This window comes from Solanum verrucosum, unplaced genomic scaffold (assembly GCF_900185275.1).
Source record: "Solanum verrucosum unplaced genomic scaffold, falcon-dt-bn FXZP01001070.1, whole genome shotgun sequence".
NCBI classification, from domain to species: Eukaryota; Viridiplantae; Streptophyta; class Magnoliopsida; order Solanales; family Solanaceae; genus Solanum; species Solanum verrucosum.
The window spans coordinates 25,422-41,414 of record NW_026020062.1 but is presented as its reverse complement, the minus strand read 5'-3'; the positions used below and the strand labels follow the sequence as shown (position 1 = coordinate 41,414).

The 15,993-nt window shown below is 33.6% G+C and overlaps 1 protein-coding gene and 1 pseudogene across 1 annotated transcript; both read left to right on the top strand.

The window, feature by feature from the left end:
* The window catches only part of LOC125823409 (receptor-like protein Cf-9), a 110,219-nt pseudogene that overhangs the window by 79,581 nt on the left and 14,645 nt on the right, over positions 1-15,993 (top strand).
* On the top strand, positions 3,565-6,135 carry LOC125823406 (receptor-like protein Cf-9). Its single transcript, XM_049502784.1, has one exon. It carries the CDS (start codon positions 3,565-3,567, stop codon positions 6,133-6,135), a length of 2,571 nt encoding a protein of 856 aa, XP_049358741.1.

The following is a 15,993-nucleotide window of genomic DNA, read 5'->3' as shown; positions in this document are numbered from 1 at the left end:
AAGAAAAATAAAAAAACATAGTATGTCTATTAACTTATTTTATATATCAGGCAAAGAAATAAAAATAATATTTAAAAAAAAACATATATACATGTGGTGTCGCGCCACTAATTAAATTGAGTTGCAGCTCAACGTCAGCACATAAGGTGCAAACCAATATAGAGGAAAAAAGTTTGGGAGGGGGGGGGAGGGGGTTAATAGGAACCTTATAAATATAGAGCGTGTCTTTAAATTTCGGTCATAATTCAAGGGGTACTTGTGGCTTTTCCTAATTTAGATTGATTAGATAATTGTTAAAGCTAATATATATTCTCAAGTCATTCTTGTGCAATGACTTGTGCATTGACTTGAGATCACTACTCTTAACATATTTTCTTCTTATCAACTTCTTATGCAGGACTTTAGTTGTACACCCTAAAATTAAAAGAACACACTAAAATTATCAAATCCATTCTAGATTATCAGAAAAGAAAAAAAAAGTTGGCATTTTTGACTTGGAAGTTAAAGGTCTATACACCAACCAACACTTTTATCCTAATCTATCACTATTGTTTTGGATTTTGACTTAAAAATATTGTTTTCTCACGGTCTATACACTAATTATTACTCTTATTTTGACTAATTAAATGTTTTTGAATTCTAGACTTGAGATGTTTTTAACAAAGTCTATACACCGATTAATACTCTTATAGACTCTTTCATCTTCTTCTTTTTTTCTCTAAGAATTTTAATAGATAAAATAATTATTTGTTACTTGACTACTATTAGATTAAATGACCTTCACACACGTTGGGATGGTTACAATATTTTTTTGTTAAAATCTATACACTGATTATCATTCTTATAGACTTTTCTTTCTCCTCTAAGAAAGAAAAGGTTATCCTGTGCACAAAGCATCCCGCATTAGTAGGGTTAAAAAAATTTAAACACGTAATCCTAGACGTGCCTCAGAGACACTTAAGTGTTGTTCCAAAACTCCCTTCACTTTTCTTTCTCTAAGACTTCAATTGATATAATAACTATTTCTTACTATTTTAGACATAATATTCTCTAGGTGATTTTTTCTCCATAATGCCTGGTAGTACTAATTTGACAAATGAGATTATAATGCATAACAATGTGGGTCTGAATTCTGAATTACGTGTAGAAAGTTGGGATTATGACGTTTTAAGACTGATAATGTATCAAATAAAATTGTATTATTACAATTATTTTCATAATAGACTAAAAAAGATTCTTCAATGGAATTTCACCAGAAAATGTGTTACGTAATTAACAACTCAAAAGTTGACTGAAAGTGACTGAATGAGCTTCTTAGAATTGATTAGCTGTGATAGATTTTTCCTTGCTTAATTTGTGGTTCACAATATTTGTCTATCTGGACCTAATGAATCAGTCCCACCAAAATTTGAAGTGATTTTTTACTAGATTTATTATTTACCTTTAAGTCAAGGTCTTTACACTAGTTAACACTCTTATCCTAACTAAATAAGTTTTTTTTTTGAATTTTCAACTTAATCGTTTTTGTCAAGGCCAAAACATCAACATCTACTCTTACAAGACTTTTATTTTTTGCTCTCAAAACTTAAATTGATTGAAGAGAAAAGGATAATTTTATATACCCCTCAACTTAATTATTTTAGGGTCAAAAATACCCTTAAACTATCCGAAGTAGATTATATTTACCCTTAAACTATATTTCGGCTCAAAACTATCCTTCCCGTCAAACTATTGGGTCAAAAGTGCCCTTCTTATTAACGGAAGTTGTTAAATGTCATGTGGATGCCATGGCATAATTTGTTTTAATTATTATCATAATTTATATGCATACATAATTTGTTTTAATTATTATCATAATTATGGTATTCTTCTAATATAAATTTTTTATATTAGACAGTAGATTTTAATAGTCTAAAAAAGTTCTTTCGGTAGAATTTCACCCAAGAATGGGAATATGACTATGTAATTGACAACTTAAAATTTGACTGATCAAAGTTAGTAGGTGTGCGTCTTGGAATTGATTACTCCAAAGAAGAAGTACTAGATTTTTTTTTGCTTAATTTGTGATTCATTCATCCGCCACATCCGTCGGTGGATGATAACATTAATTAATTTATGATCCACAACAATAAATTTGACTTAAAAAACCAATTTTAAGATTATTTTTTAAGAAAATTCAGTTTGTTAATGAAAAGGGTAAATGTATACCATTTATTAGACAACGAGGGTGTATATGTACCGTTTGTTAGCCAATGGAGGTATATATGCATCACTTTTTAATGAGGAGTATATCTGCTCTAAATCGTAAAGTTGAGGGGTATATTTGTACTTTGCCTTAAAATTAAAAATTAAAAAATAAATTAGAATTACTTTTTTTCACTTCAATTTGATGGAAAGGTATGTGTGAGCCACTTTTATAACGGTAGAAATATATGTGAGCCACTTTTGTTATAGTAGAGATATATGCATGTGAGCCAATTTTGTGATAGAATTTTTCTATTGTAGCTTTTATTTGAACTTTTCTTGGAATGGCTCGTGTATTGACTTGGGAAGGCATAATACATATATTGGACCTTAAACTTGACTTCAAATTTTAACTTTGACCTCCAACTTTCATAGTGCACAAACAGCACTTTAACTATCCAACCTTTTAATAAATAAACACGCGATTTTTGGAGCCAAGAGCGTGAAATGCAAACGCTGCCACGTGTATTAGTGAGCCACTCAATGGCTTCCAACTAATTAAACACTTTACACATGCATTTTTGAACTAAAAAAAATAAAAAATTAATTAAGGGTAAAGTTGTCATTTCAGCAATTTTTTTTACTGTTGTAGGCCTCAAAAATCACTCCTAACTCGCACAAAAAACATGCACATCACGCGTTTTGCCAGGTAAGACACGCGTGTTTATTTATTAAAAGGTTGGATAGTTAAAGTGTCTGTTTGTGCACTATGAAAGTTGGAGGTCAAAGTTAAAATTTGAAGCCAAGTTTAAGGTCCAATATATGTATTAAAGGTGGGAATATGTAAATATTTAGAACTATTAGAATATAAGTTTAATCATCATCAAGTTAATATAAAATCAGATGCATAAACCAAATAACAATTTTACCATAACTAATAAAAAAAAAATGAATTTTTGACCTGAAATATTTGTCAAGATCTATGCACCAAGAAATACTCTTATCCTACCAATAAAAACTTTGAAGGGTTTAGGGACATTTACAAAGAGTACAAATTGTCACTAAATAACATTAAACTTTTACTATTTCTATATTATTTTAAAAATATTATAACACCCTATGACATGGGCATATCCTAAATAACATCAAGCTTTTACAATTTCTATATCAACTATAGATTTTAAGAGTCCTTTTCATTGTGAATCCTTTCCTTTAAGTCAAGGTCTACACACCAAGAAATCTATAAAAAATATGAAGGATTTTCTACCTGAACTGTTGTGCTATATATACCTCATCTAAATTATTGAATAGAGGAACAAAGAAAAGATTTTTGATTTCTTATCTACCAACTTCATTAGTTTTGAACATTTTAGTGCAGAAATGGGTTACGTAAAACTTGTTTTGTTAATGCTATTTTCCTTACTCTGTCAACTTGCTTTCTGCTCATCCTTATCTCATTTGTGCCCCAAAGATCAAGCTCTTGCTCTTCTACAATTCAAGCACATGTTTACTATAGATTCTTATTCGAAATTACTATCATGGAACAAGAGCATAGATTGCTGCTCATGGGATGGAGTTCATTGTGACGAGATGACGGGACAAGTGACTGAGCTTAACCTCGCTGACAGCCAACTTCAAGGCAAGTTTCACTCCAACAGTAGCCTCTTTCAACTCTCTAATCTCAAAAGGCTTGATTTGTCTTTTAATAATTTCAGTGGATCGTACATTTCACCTAAATTTGGTGAGCTTTCTAGTTTGACGCATCTTGATTTGTCGTATTCAAGTTTTATAGGTATAATCCGACCAGAAATATCTCGTCTTTCTAAATTACAAGTTCTTAGTATTGAGGGTGATCCATATGAGCTTAGATTCAAACCTCACAATTTTGAACTGCTCCTTAAGAACTTGACCCAATTAAGAGAGCTCCACCTTAGCTCTGTGAACATCTCTTCCACCATTCCTCTGAATTTCTCTTCTTATTTAACAAATCTAGAACTTTCAGACACACAGATATACGGCATATTGTCCGAAGGTGTTTTCCACCTTTCCAACTTGGAATCTCTTGATTTATCGGACAATCCCCAGCTCACTGTTAGGTTTCCCACAACCAAATGGAATAGCAGTGCATCACTTATGAAGTTATATCTCAGTGGTGTGAATGCTACTGGTAGGATACCTGAATCATTTGGTCATCTAACTTCACTGCGTACATTGAGAATAGCTTCTTCTAATCTCTCAGGCTCTATTCCTAAACCTCTATGGAATCTCACCAACATAGAGGAGTTGGACCTTAATGATAACCATCTTGAAGGACCAATTTCTGATTTCTTTAGATTTGGAAAACTCAGGTCGTTATCACTTGGAAATAACAGCTTTGATGGCCAACTTGAGTTTTTATCCTTTAGCAGATGGACACAACTTGAATCATTAGTTTTTTCATTCAATTTCCTAACAGGTCCCATTCCTTCTAATGTAAGTGGTATGCAAAACCTTCAAGTTCTCTTCTTGTCATCAAACCACTTGAATGGGACTGTACCTTCCTGGATATTCTCCCTCCCTTCACTTGACTGGTTAGACTTGAGTGATAACCATTTCAGTGGAAACATTCAGGAGTTCAAGTCCAAAACATTGTTTTCCGTTATTCTAAAACAAAATCAGCTTCAAGGTCCTATTCCAAAGTCACTCCTAAACCAGCGTGATCTATATTCTCTTGTCCTTTCGCACAATAATCTCAGTGGACAGATCACTTCAACCATCTGCAATCTGAAAACACTACAAGTGCTAAATTTGGGGAGCAATAATTTGGAGGGAACAATCCCACTATGTTTGGGTGAGATGAGTGAACTTCAGGCTTTGGATTTAAGCAACAATAGTCTTAGCGGGACAATTAATACTACTTTTAGTATAGGAAACCAACTTGCAGTCATTAAATTTGATGGGAATAAGTTAGAGGGGAAAGTCCCACAATCTTTGATCAATTGCAAAGATTTGGAAGTTCTTGATTTAGGTAACAATGAGTTGAATGACACATTTCCTAAATGGTTGGGAAACCTACCTGATTTGCAGATTTTGATTTTGAGATCAAATAAGTTCTATGGCCCTATAAAAGATTCAAGGACTGACAACTTGTTTGCTCAAATTCGAGTCATAGATCTCTCTTCCAATGAATTTAGTGGAGATATACCAGTGAGCCTTTTTGAGAATTTTGAAGCCATGAAAATAATTGGTGAGAACAGTAGAACCCGAGAATATGTAGCAGGAGAATTTTCTGCTTATTACACAAATTCCTTGATAGTGACAACAAAGGGACTAGATCAGGAACTTCCTCGAGTTTTGATTACAGACATGATTATCGATCTCTCAAGGAATAGATTTGAAGGTCATATCCCAAGCATTATTGGAGATCTCATTGGGCTTCGCACGTTGAACTTATCGCATAATCACTTGGAAGGTATTATACCAGCATCACTGCACCAGTTATCTGTACTTGAATCATTGGATCTCTCATCCAACAAAATCAGCGGAGAAATTCCACAACAACTTGCATCCCTCAAATCACTTGAAGTCTTAAATCTCTCTCACAATCATCTTGTTGGATGCATCCCTAAAGGAAATCAATTTAATACGTTTGTGAATAGTTCATACCAAGGGAATGATGGGTTACGTGGATCGCCACTCTCAAAAGATTGTGGCAGTGATGAAGGGGTACCACAAGCAACAACTCCATTTGGGCTAGATGAAGAAGAAGAAGAAGAAGGAGGAGGAGGAGGAGATTCAGCAATTATAAGTTGGCAGGCAGTTCTCATGGGTTATGGTTGTGGACTTGTTATTGGACTATCCATAATATACATAATGTTGTCAACTCAATATCCAGCATGGTTTTCGAGGATGGATGTAGAATTGGAACACAAAATTCTTACGAAAATGAAAAAGCACAACAAAAGATATTAGTATGTAACCTCCAGGTATTCAACTTAATTTATATCCATAAAATTTCTACCTCCTTCATCCTTAAAGCTTTTAACTTTAATTCTTAAATTTTGAAATTTGCAGGATTCAAGTCCCCACTGCATTGCTGGGATGAGAACAAAAGCTTTTAATTTCATAGTTTGTGATGTTTCATAAAGTGTTTGTGTTTTGCTTCATAAAGTGTTTGTTACATTTTATTTATATGTTCCAGTTTTCTTCTCTTGTGACTCAACAAATTCAATTGCGAGGAAAAACCATAGAATTGCATAGAATGCAAAGGGGTCAAAAGGGAAACTGGAATAACAGTAGAAAACATGAGATGATTTGCTAGAAAGCTGGAATAAGAATAGAAAGCACACATTAAAGATACTAAAACAATTCCAAATTCTCGTGTACTTTGAAATATAAAAAGATTCCTCGATATTGATCAGTATACAATAGCTTGAATAACAACGACCGCAATTGAAAAATTGGATACTAAGGTTTAAATCCTAGCAGAGATATCACATTCAGGATGAAATCCAGCAGAGCCGCTTAATTTGATGAGTCATGACTTCATCGTGATGCTCTTCCAGAACCAGATAAAAGAGTACAGGATTACCTAGCTAGGAAATCGACACGTTCTTGAGCTTATGCTCGAAACCAATAAAGGGATTAGCTCAAAGGAGTACTAGATGTTCTGTTACAACAAATGGTTAAAGATACACGCAAGGCCTCGTACTATAAAGAGCACACAGTTTCTAGTCCTGTTCAAGCATGATACTGTTGACACTAATTAAATAAGTCATTCTCATTAGCAGAGCTCGGATCAAATTGATGATCTCTTCTTCTTTATAGATAATAAGCTTCTTGCTTATGCAACATGTTTAAGTACAAACTCTAGCTCCTTTTGAAACAAAATACACATTTCAGCAGTAAAAAAAATAATATAAGATGTAATAAGAGACAATCGATGTCAAGTCTTTTACACATTTCAAGTATACAATTTTAATTGTTATCTGCACACTTAAAATAGAGCAAAACATTCTGTTCTGTGGACTGAATTTTCCCATTTTGTAGTTCAATACTTGCTACTGAAGTGATGTTAATGCCTGCAAAACCAACCATGACGGCTGCAGCTCCGTCCTGGTGGGACAAAATTCTTTCTACACGGAGCAGGAGGAGCTTATTACACTGGATCAGCTGTGTAATAAACCTCTGCTTTCGGCCTTGTTCAAATTGAGAGTTTTGATGAACTTATAAACACTGAGTAAGTGCTGAAAGAAGATACATTATTAATGAACTTAAAAGAGTATTAAATAGAATTACAGAGAGAATAAGAAGACTCCTAAGCAAACACTAATAACGTAATATAAATAAACAATGACTGCTGCAGTATCCTAACTAAACTGAACTAACAGTAGCTAACAGGGCTGAGTCGTTCAGTGCCAATACGCCCCCTCAAGTTAGACGATGGGTCACTAAGCCTAACTTGAATAGATTTTACTGGAAAGCAGGTTTAGGCAGTGCCTTGGTGAGAGTGTCAGCGATTTGATTGGCACCATGGACATGAACAACCTGAACCCTTTTTATTTCTACATGGTGGCGAACAAAGTGAAAATTAACTGCAGCATGCTTCACATGGCTATGAAAGACAGGATTTTTGCTCAGGAATGTGGCTACAAGATTGTCACAATAAATGGTAGGCAACTGATGCACTGTAAAGCGCAGCTCAGTGAGAAGATTGGTAACCCACAAGGTTTCAGAAAGGGCATTAGCCAATGCCCTATACTCAGATTCAGTGGAGGAGCGAGAGACATTATTTTGCTTCTTCGAGGACCAACTAATTTAATTTTTTGTTTTTGAAAATTGCATGATTCAAGTCTAGTATATATGTAGCTGGTGATGAAAATATAAGACTAATTCTTTCATTCGTGATGTTTTTGAAGTGTGCATTTCCCTGTGAATAAAAGCATTAGTTTTCGTTTATCAATAGTTTGTTACATATTAAGTAATTTCATTAACAAGCTAAACGTCTACCTATTAAGACTGTCCTTGGTGGCAAAACAAAGTCTTGGATGCGGAAAACCGGTTTGAGTAGGCACACTACAGAAGACACTGTCTTCATAGTAAATTTCTGTGACTATCCTAGTGCATAAGCAAAGTGTTAGGATCGAAAATAATTGAGGTGTCATGCGGAAGCTAGCAAAGCAAACCTCGAAAGACCATGAGTAAGAAGACAAACGAGAAACACACCTAAAGAGACAGATTTAATGTGGTTTGGTCAATCGACCTACGTCCACAAAGGAGATGAGCAATCCACTATAAATATGAGAGTACAAAATATAGAGAGAAACAACCTCAACCAATTCACTCGGAATACAAGGAGGTACACAAAATTCTCCCCCATAACCACAACTCTCAAAACCCTAAGACTACATTGTGAATGCTAATTAAATTAGAAGAAACAATCCTATGTTTATAGAGTCCTAAAACCTTTCCTACAAGAAAATGACCAGTAAAATATTAAAACCTTTTCCTAAAAGGAAAACTTATGTATGGTAAGAAACCAAGGCAAATAAAACCTAACAAATCTCCCCCTTGGCCTGAATTTCTGACAAAATAAATCCACCTTCTTCACATAATCTTTAGGATCTTGCATCTCTTCTCCATAATCTCCTCCATCAAATCTACGTCTCAACACAGAGAACCTCTCTGAAACAATTTCTCCAACAAAAATCTTCATTATTGTCAAACAAGTTGCGGCTAGAACTACACCCGCCAAGATGAACATCCATCTCTAACTTGGCTCCATCATTGAACCATGACTTTGATACCACTTGTTAGGATAAAAAATAATCAGGTGTGAACAATATCATTCGCCTTTGTTTTCTTTCCGAACTGTCCACCAGATAACATAGGGGATTGTGTGAACAAAATCTTTGTTATCTCCTGTATTCAGATTAGCAAACCAGAAATAATAAAAGATGAAAAGAAAAACAAAGAACTATCCGAGTCCACAGAACTCACTGTGTCCTTAAGAAATTTTATCCCCTCAAGTACCTGAGGTTACAGATTAATTCCTCCCAAGATAAAACGGATTAACCATTAAAGAAGTAGTGGTACTTCAAACTTCAATAATTTCAACGAACTCAAAATGACAGCAACAAATCACACAGAGACACGATCGATCGATTTTGTTTTGTAAGAAATGTATGCTGAAGAAGGGAAGAATTCAATGCAGAAAAATGAGAGAAAGCCTCTCTATTTATAGCCAACAAAGGGTAAAGGTCACAACTCTTTGGAAAAAAGATAACATTTAGAAAGGTCACAACCCTTTGGAAAAGGCACAACCTTTCAAAGGGTTACAACCCTTTAGAAACGACACAACATTTCATAAAGGTCACAACCCTTTGGCAAAGTCACAACCCTTCAGAAGAGTCACAACCCTTTATTTCCTGTTCACACCTTTAGAACCCAACAATCCCCCACATGAATAGGGAATGGAAATTGTTAAAATATAATGCATCAAAAACTGTGTGATTCGTAAGTAAGGATTAATTGCATCTGGATAAGTGGGTTTCCCTTTGAACTTTCCATAGTGAACATATATCAGATATACTCGATCAAACGGTAAATTTGACATCTTTGAACCATTGAGCTTTGGTGTATACCTAGACAACATAAGTCACACAATCAAACCTTGAATTGTTTTTTATTCTCATTGTTTTGTTCATTTCAGCCATGAACACGTCTTGGTTTATAAGTGCGTAGAGAACTGGCCTTACCGGATTCTCCTTGAAGCGACTTACACTTCACACTTACATAGGTGCTTTCTAAATGTGTTATCCCATAGATACACCATTTGATATACCTTGTATCAAACTTAGAAACCATTAAAATGTCCTAATGCCTTTATCCTTGTTACTGAACATTGTCTTATCATGAGAATGGACCATAAATAATATTTTGACAATGTTGAACCATCATCAATGATTGTTTGATCTCCCTGAACCTAGATCTTGGGATCTCCAGTCTTCTAGATAAAGTTACCGCCACAGTGGCTTGTCCTTGACCATAGTCCCATTCCCTTTGATAATCTATCACCTCCGTCTCTAGTTAGGCCTTTTGTAAGTGGATCCGACACATTATCCTTTGACTTTACATAGTCAATTATAAAAATTCCACTAGAGAGTAGTTCTCTAACGATATTATGTCTATGTCATATATGATGAGACTTTTTGTTATACATCATGCTCCATGCCCTACCTATTGCAAATTAACTTTTACAGAGATGCATACTGGAGCTAAAGGTATGAGCCAAAAATCTTTCAAGAAATTTTGGAGTCATTCAACTTTTTCACCAGCCTTATCTAGAGTGTAAACTCAGATTTCATAGTAGAGTGAGCGATACATTTCTGTTTGAAAGATTTTCAAGAGACTGTTCCTCCACCAAGAGTAATTACATATCCACTCGTGGATTTTACTTCATTTGACCCGGTGATTCAATTTGCATCACTATATTCTTCCAATACTATTGAATATTAGTTATAATGCAAAACAATAGTTTTTAAGTATGTTTTAAATACTTCAAAACTTTTTTTTCTCATTGTCATCCAATGAGTTTGATTGAGATTACTCGTGAACCGACTCAGTTTACTAATAGCACACGCTATATCTGATCGTGTACACTTCATGATATATATACCATACTTCTCAATACTCTTAACATAATCCAATTGTGAGTCGCTTTTGCCTTCATTCTTTTGAAGTACAAAACTCACATTTATTGGAGTCTTGACAATATTGAAATCCAAATACTTGAACTTGTCAAGTACCTTTTCAATCACATCATTAACTTCAATGTCTTTCATATCGAAGTTACTTTCTAGCATATGCTTAGTAGCATTTATGTCAGAAATGTCTCTTTTGATGATCAACATGTCATTAACATAAAAAATAAACAATGACCTTGTGATTTGGACTGTCTTTAATGAAAAAAACATTTATCACATTCATTAATTTTGAATTTATTTGCCAACATAGTTTGGTCAAACTTCGCATGTCATTATTTGGGCGCTTGTTTTTAGTTCACAAAGTGACTTAACAAGTTTGTAGACTTTCTTTTCTTTACCAGGAACCACAAAGCCCTCGGGTTGTTCCATGTAAATTTCTTTCTCCAATTCTCCATTTAAAAAAAAATGTTTTCACATCCATTTTGATGAATTTGAAGGCTATATACCGCAACTAGCGCAATTAACATCTGAATTGATGTAATCCTAGTTAGTGGCTATTATGTTTCAAAATAATCAAGGCTTTCTTATTGTCTAAAATCTATGACAACAAGTCTTGCTTTGTATTTATCAATAGTTTCATCAACATTCTTTTCCTTTTGTAGATCCATTTTGAACCCAAAGGTTTATTTCTTGGAGGAAGATCAACCAACTCTCAAGTGTGGTTGCTCAAGATTAAATTTATCCTACTATTGACAGCCTCTTTCCAAAAAGGATGAGTCACAGAAGACATATCTTCTTTGAATATATGGACTCATTTTCAAGAAGAAATGTTACAAAATCAAACCCGGAGGAAGTAATTTGTCCATTGACATTTGCTACACCTTTGAATCTCTTTATTAAGTACATTCTCCTTTGGTTCTTTCCAAGGTCGTTTAGACCTTTCACTTGACTATCCGACGGTTCAGACTTATGAACCATAAATCAACATGCTTTACTATTTGTAGCATATCCAATGAACATACAATCCACAGTCTTATGTCCTGTTTTGATCCGTTTGGGAATAGTTTTCTCATTTCCATCTCTCATATGAAATCGACTGTATTGGAAATTGTTATATCACTATCTTTCAAGAGTTATTTCTTGTAAATACTTTAAGGGACGACAAACAATTCTCTATCAGGATACAACAAAGCCTAAACAAACAAAACTTTTTGTTACACATTTTCTTGGCAAACAAAAGTTTTTATTTGTTACTCCCTTTACTAACAAACAAAACTTTTTGTTTCTCTCTTTCTGAACAGACAAACTTTTTGTTGTTCTCTTTTGCTATAATGATAACACCCCCCACAAATTTTGTGGTAAACCTGAACTTATAAGTAGGATATTCAACATTTCCTTCAAAGTTCGGTTTTTTCTGTCAACAATTTCATTAGATTGAGGTGAGTATGTGTAGTAATTTGATGGATAATTCCATTTTTCAAATACATTTCTACAAAAGAAGAATCATATTCTCCTCATCTACCACTTCTAATCATGACAATATTTTTATCCAACTGATTTTTAACTTCAGTTTTATATTGCCTATATGTTTCTATTGTTTCATTCTTACCATTCAACAAATAGACATAATAGCATTTAGTGCAATTGTCAATAACAATTTTGAAACACTTTTTCCCACCACGAGATGGTGTTGACTTCATATCACAAATGTCAGTGTAAATCAATTCTAAGGGATTAAAATTCCTTTCAACAACACATACTTAACATTTTGATTTATTGCACTAGAAGTTAGGCAAAACTTTTAAGTTGATCAGTTTTTGCAAGGTTTTGTAATTGACATGTCCCAAGCGTTCATGTCACAAACAATTTAATTCAAGCAAGTAAGAACAAACAAAAATACTGAGTTTGAAAAGATCTACCGTGAGGTAACCTTTTGATACAAATATTTTGTACTTTACGTTTTATAACTTTGTCAAATACAGACATTGTTTTAGAGTCAACACCATGCCAGATGTCCTTTTCAGAAGGACCTTTCCATAACATTCAATTTGTTATAGAATTACCCATGACCATAGTCTCATCGGTCCAATAAGGGAAATATGACCAAAATATTTATTTTACAACACAAACATGACGGATCACTTTTCACCAATTTACATGTCTATACAAATAAAAAAAATTTAATAGACATCTTTTAATGAAAAATTACAATATTTTAAGTGACACTTTTTCATCAAAGAACACAATTCTTTTGAACGCGTAATATAATTTTGTGGTTTTATACTAGCCATATCATATACTAGTAAAAAGAGACTCAACGAGCACAATATCAAATATACTCAAAGAATTTTGTGGGTCTAACATAATACAAGAATGTCATTAAATTTCATATATTGTACTTTCAAATTTATTTTTGTCTTTATCACAAGTAAAGAACCCCCCACAATTTAAATATGTTTTTAAAAATATTTTTCAAGTATTTGAAATTATTTTGCACATATTTTTTTCTCATGCTTTCAAATTGTATACCATAAAATTACACATTGGCAACACGAAGCCTTCTTTTGGAGATTTAATCCATAGAAACACCCATTGCAGACACAAAAATCACTAATTTTATGTCACTAGTATTTTTTTCCTTTCTGTCACAATTAGACAGTCCACTTAGTATTTAGAATACTAACAATAAAGATTCAATCTTGATGCAACTTGTTTCTACTTTAAAGATGAAGTTTTTTATACTCTTCTAATCGTTAACCGAATGAACCTTGAATTCTGATGAAGTTTTTATATTCTTCGAATCAGTTTCACATTCAGACAGAGTAGTAAACCAAAGAGGTTTTAATCTCTAGAAACCTCAAATACAACACTGTTTCTAGCTAACGATGAAGATTTTATCTTTTTCAAATCATTTGGCCTTAATATTCCTGACGAAGATTTTGTACTCTTCAAGTCAGAATATTCATTCAAACAGAGTATTCAACAAATTGGTGAAGTTTCTATCAAGGGAAATAATGATAGAACCTGTTTTTTACTCCCATTGAATCATACTCTATCTGTCAGCAATGATTTCATGCAAGTCACTTTTCTTGCTAATTTTTCTTTCTTTCCCAATTTCCATCATATTCCAATTTTCCTTAGGAGACATTGAATTTCAACGAGAAACTAAACTCATGTTCAAATATTGTTAGAAGACAACATCTGTTCATTTACTTCTTCTCATAGTTATATAAAGGCATAATACATAAATGTGCCCTTTAACTTGGCCTCATTTTACGTTTATGTCCTCCAACTTTGGATATGCACAAGTAGACACTTAAACTTGTATAAAGTAGAACAAGTAAACACACGAGTCCTACATGGCACAATACATGTAGGACACCACGTAGGATAAAAAATGACATGTAGGATGCCATGTAGGACATGTGTGTCTATTTGTTCAACTTTATACAAGTTTAAGTGTCTACTTGTGCACACCCAAAGTTGAAGGGCATAAATGTAATTTGAAGCCAAGTTAAAGGGCATATTTATGTGTTATGCCTTATATAAAACCACGAATATAGGGAAAAAATTAAAGTGCATAACTTAACCTTTTTACTACAGAAAATATACTCAAACATATTAAAGTAATACTAATTCATCCCAAATCTCTTTCATCATATGATAAAATAATTCTCTTTTTCTTTTCTTTTTCCCAATAAAAAGAACACAGAAAATAGAAGTAATTTCCTTACCACAAAAAATACCAACAATATAAATTTCTTCAGCTTGTTATCTCCTGTATTCAGATTAGCAAACCATAAATAATAAAAGATGAAAAGAAAAACAAAGAAGTATTCGAGTCCACAGAACCCACTGTGTGTCCTTAAGAAATTTAATCCCCTCAAGTACCCGAGGTTGCAGATTAATTCCTCCCATGATAAAATGGATTAACCATTAAAGAAGTAGCGGTACCTCAAACTTCAATAATTTCAACGAACTCAAAATGACAGCAACGAATCACACACACAGACACGATCGATCGATTTTGTTTTGTAAGAAATGTATGTTGAAGAAGGGAAGAATTCAATGCAGAAAAATGAGAGAAAGCCTCTCTATTTATAGCCAACAAAGGGTAAAGGTCACAACTCTTTGGAAAAAAGATAACATTTCAGATAGGTCACAACCCTTTGGAAAAGGCACAACCTTTCAAACGGTCACAACCCTTTATAAAAGACACAACCTTTCATAAAGGTCACAACCCTTCAAGAGAGTCACAACCCTTCATTTCCTGTTCACACTTTTAAAACCCAACAATCTTATCAGAAAATAAAATAGTGCCTGATAGTCGGAACATTCTAAGCTATACTGTTACTGTTATTTTGAGTATATAATTCTAAGATATCACTGTGGCTATTTACAGAGGAGCACAATGCTCAATCAATCGATAAATAGTTAAGAAAGTAAAAGTAGGATGTGCAATATGAGCAAAACATCATTCCACATTAACTTGTTCCACATCATTTCTCAAAAGCAAACCTTTGGAACTGACAATAGCATATAACCAGTACCAATCAGTGGCGGATCGGAAACATAATTTTCATCATCTACTATATATACATATTCAAAGATAATTTGTCTTGTTTACATGAGTTCTTCATTGTTGTATAATCCCACATTCATATCGTGTCACTGCCTCTATATATGTATGGTATGAAGTGTAATTTTGAGTTTCTGAACTAAAATATCAGACATCCTCTCAGTGCACTGCCTCTATATATGAAAGTTTGCTGTTATGCTTCAACATTGTCAATGAACCAACTGGGCGTTTCGTTTTAAATTACTACAGGAGTATCGTTTTGAATTCAATGCATATGAGAAACTCAATTGCAAGTAAACATATTCTTAATAGCAGTCGAGATGAGGAGAATTATTATCCAAGATGGAAGTTTGATGTCACTATGGGTAAGTGGTATCAGCTGAGCTGCTCTTATAATTGGTTCCAGTAAATACTAGACAGGATTGGGCCAAATGGAATCCGCTCAACATTCAAACACCAACACTCATTTTTAGTCGTATGCAGCTTCAGTGACTTCAAATGATGAAAGTAAACTTAACTTTACATTGATTCAGAAAAACTTGCATA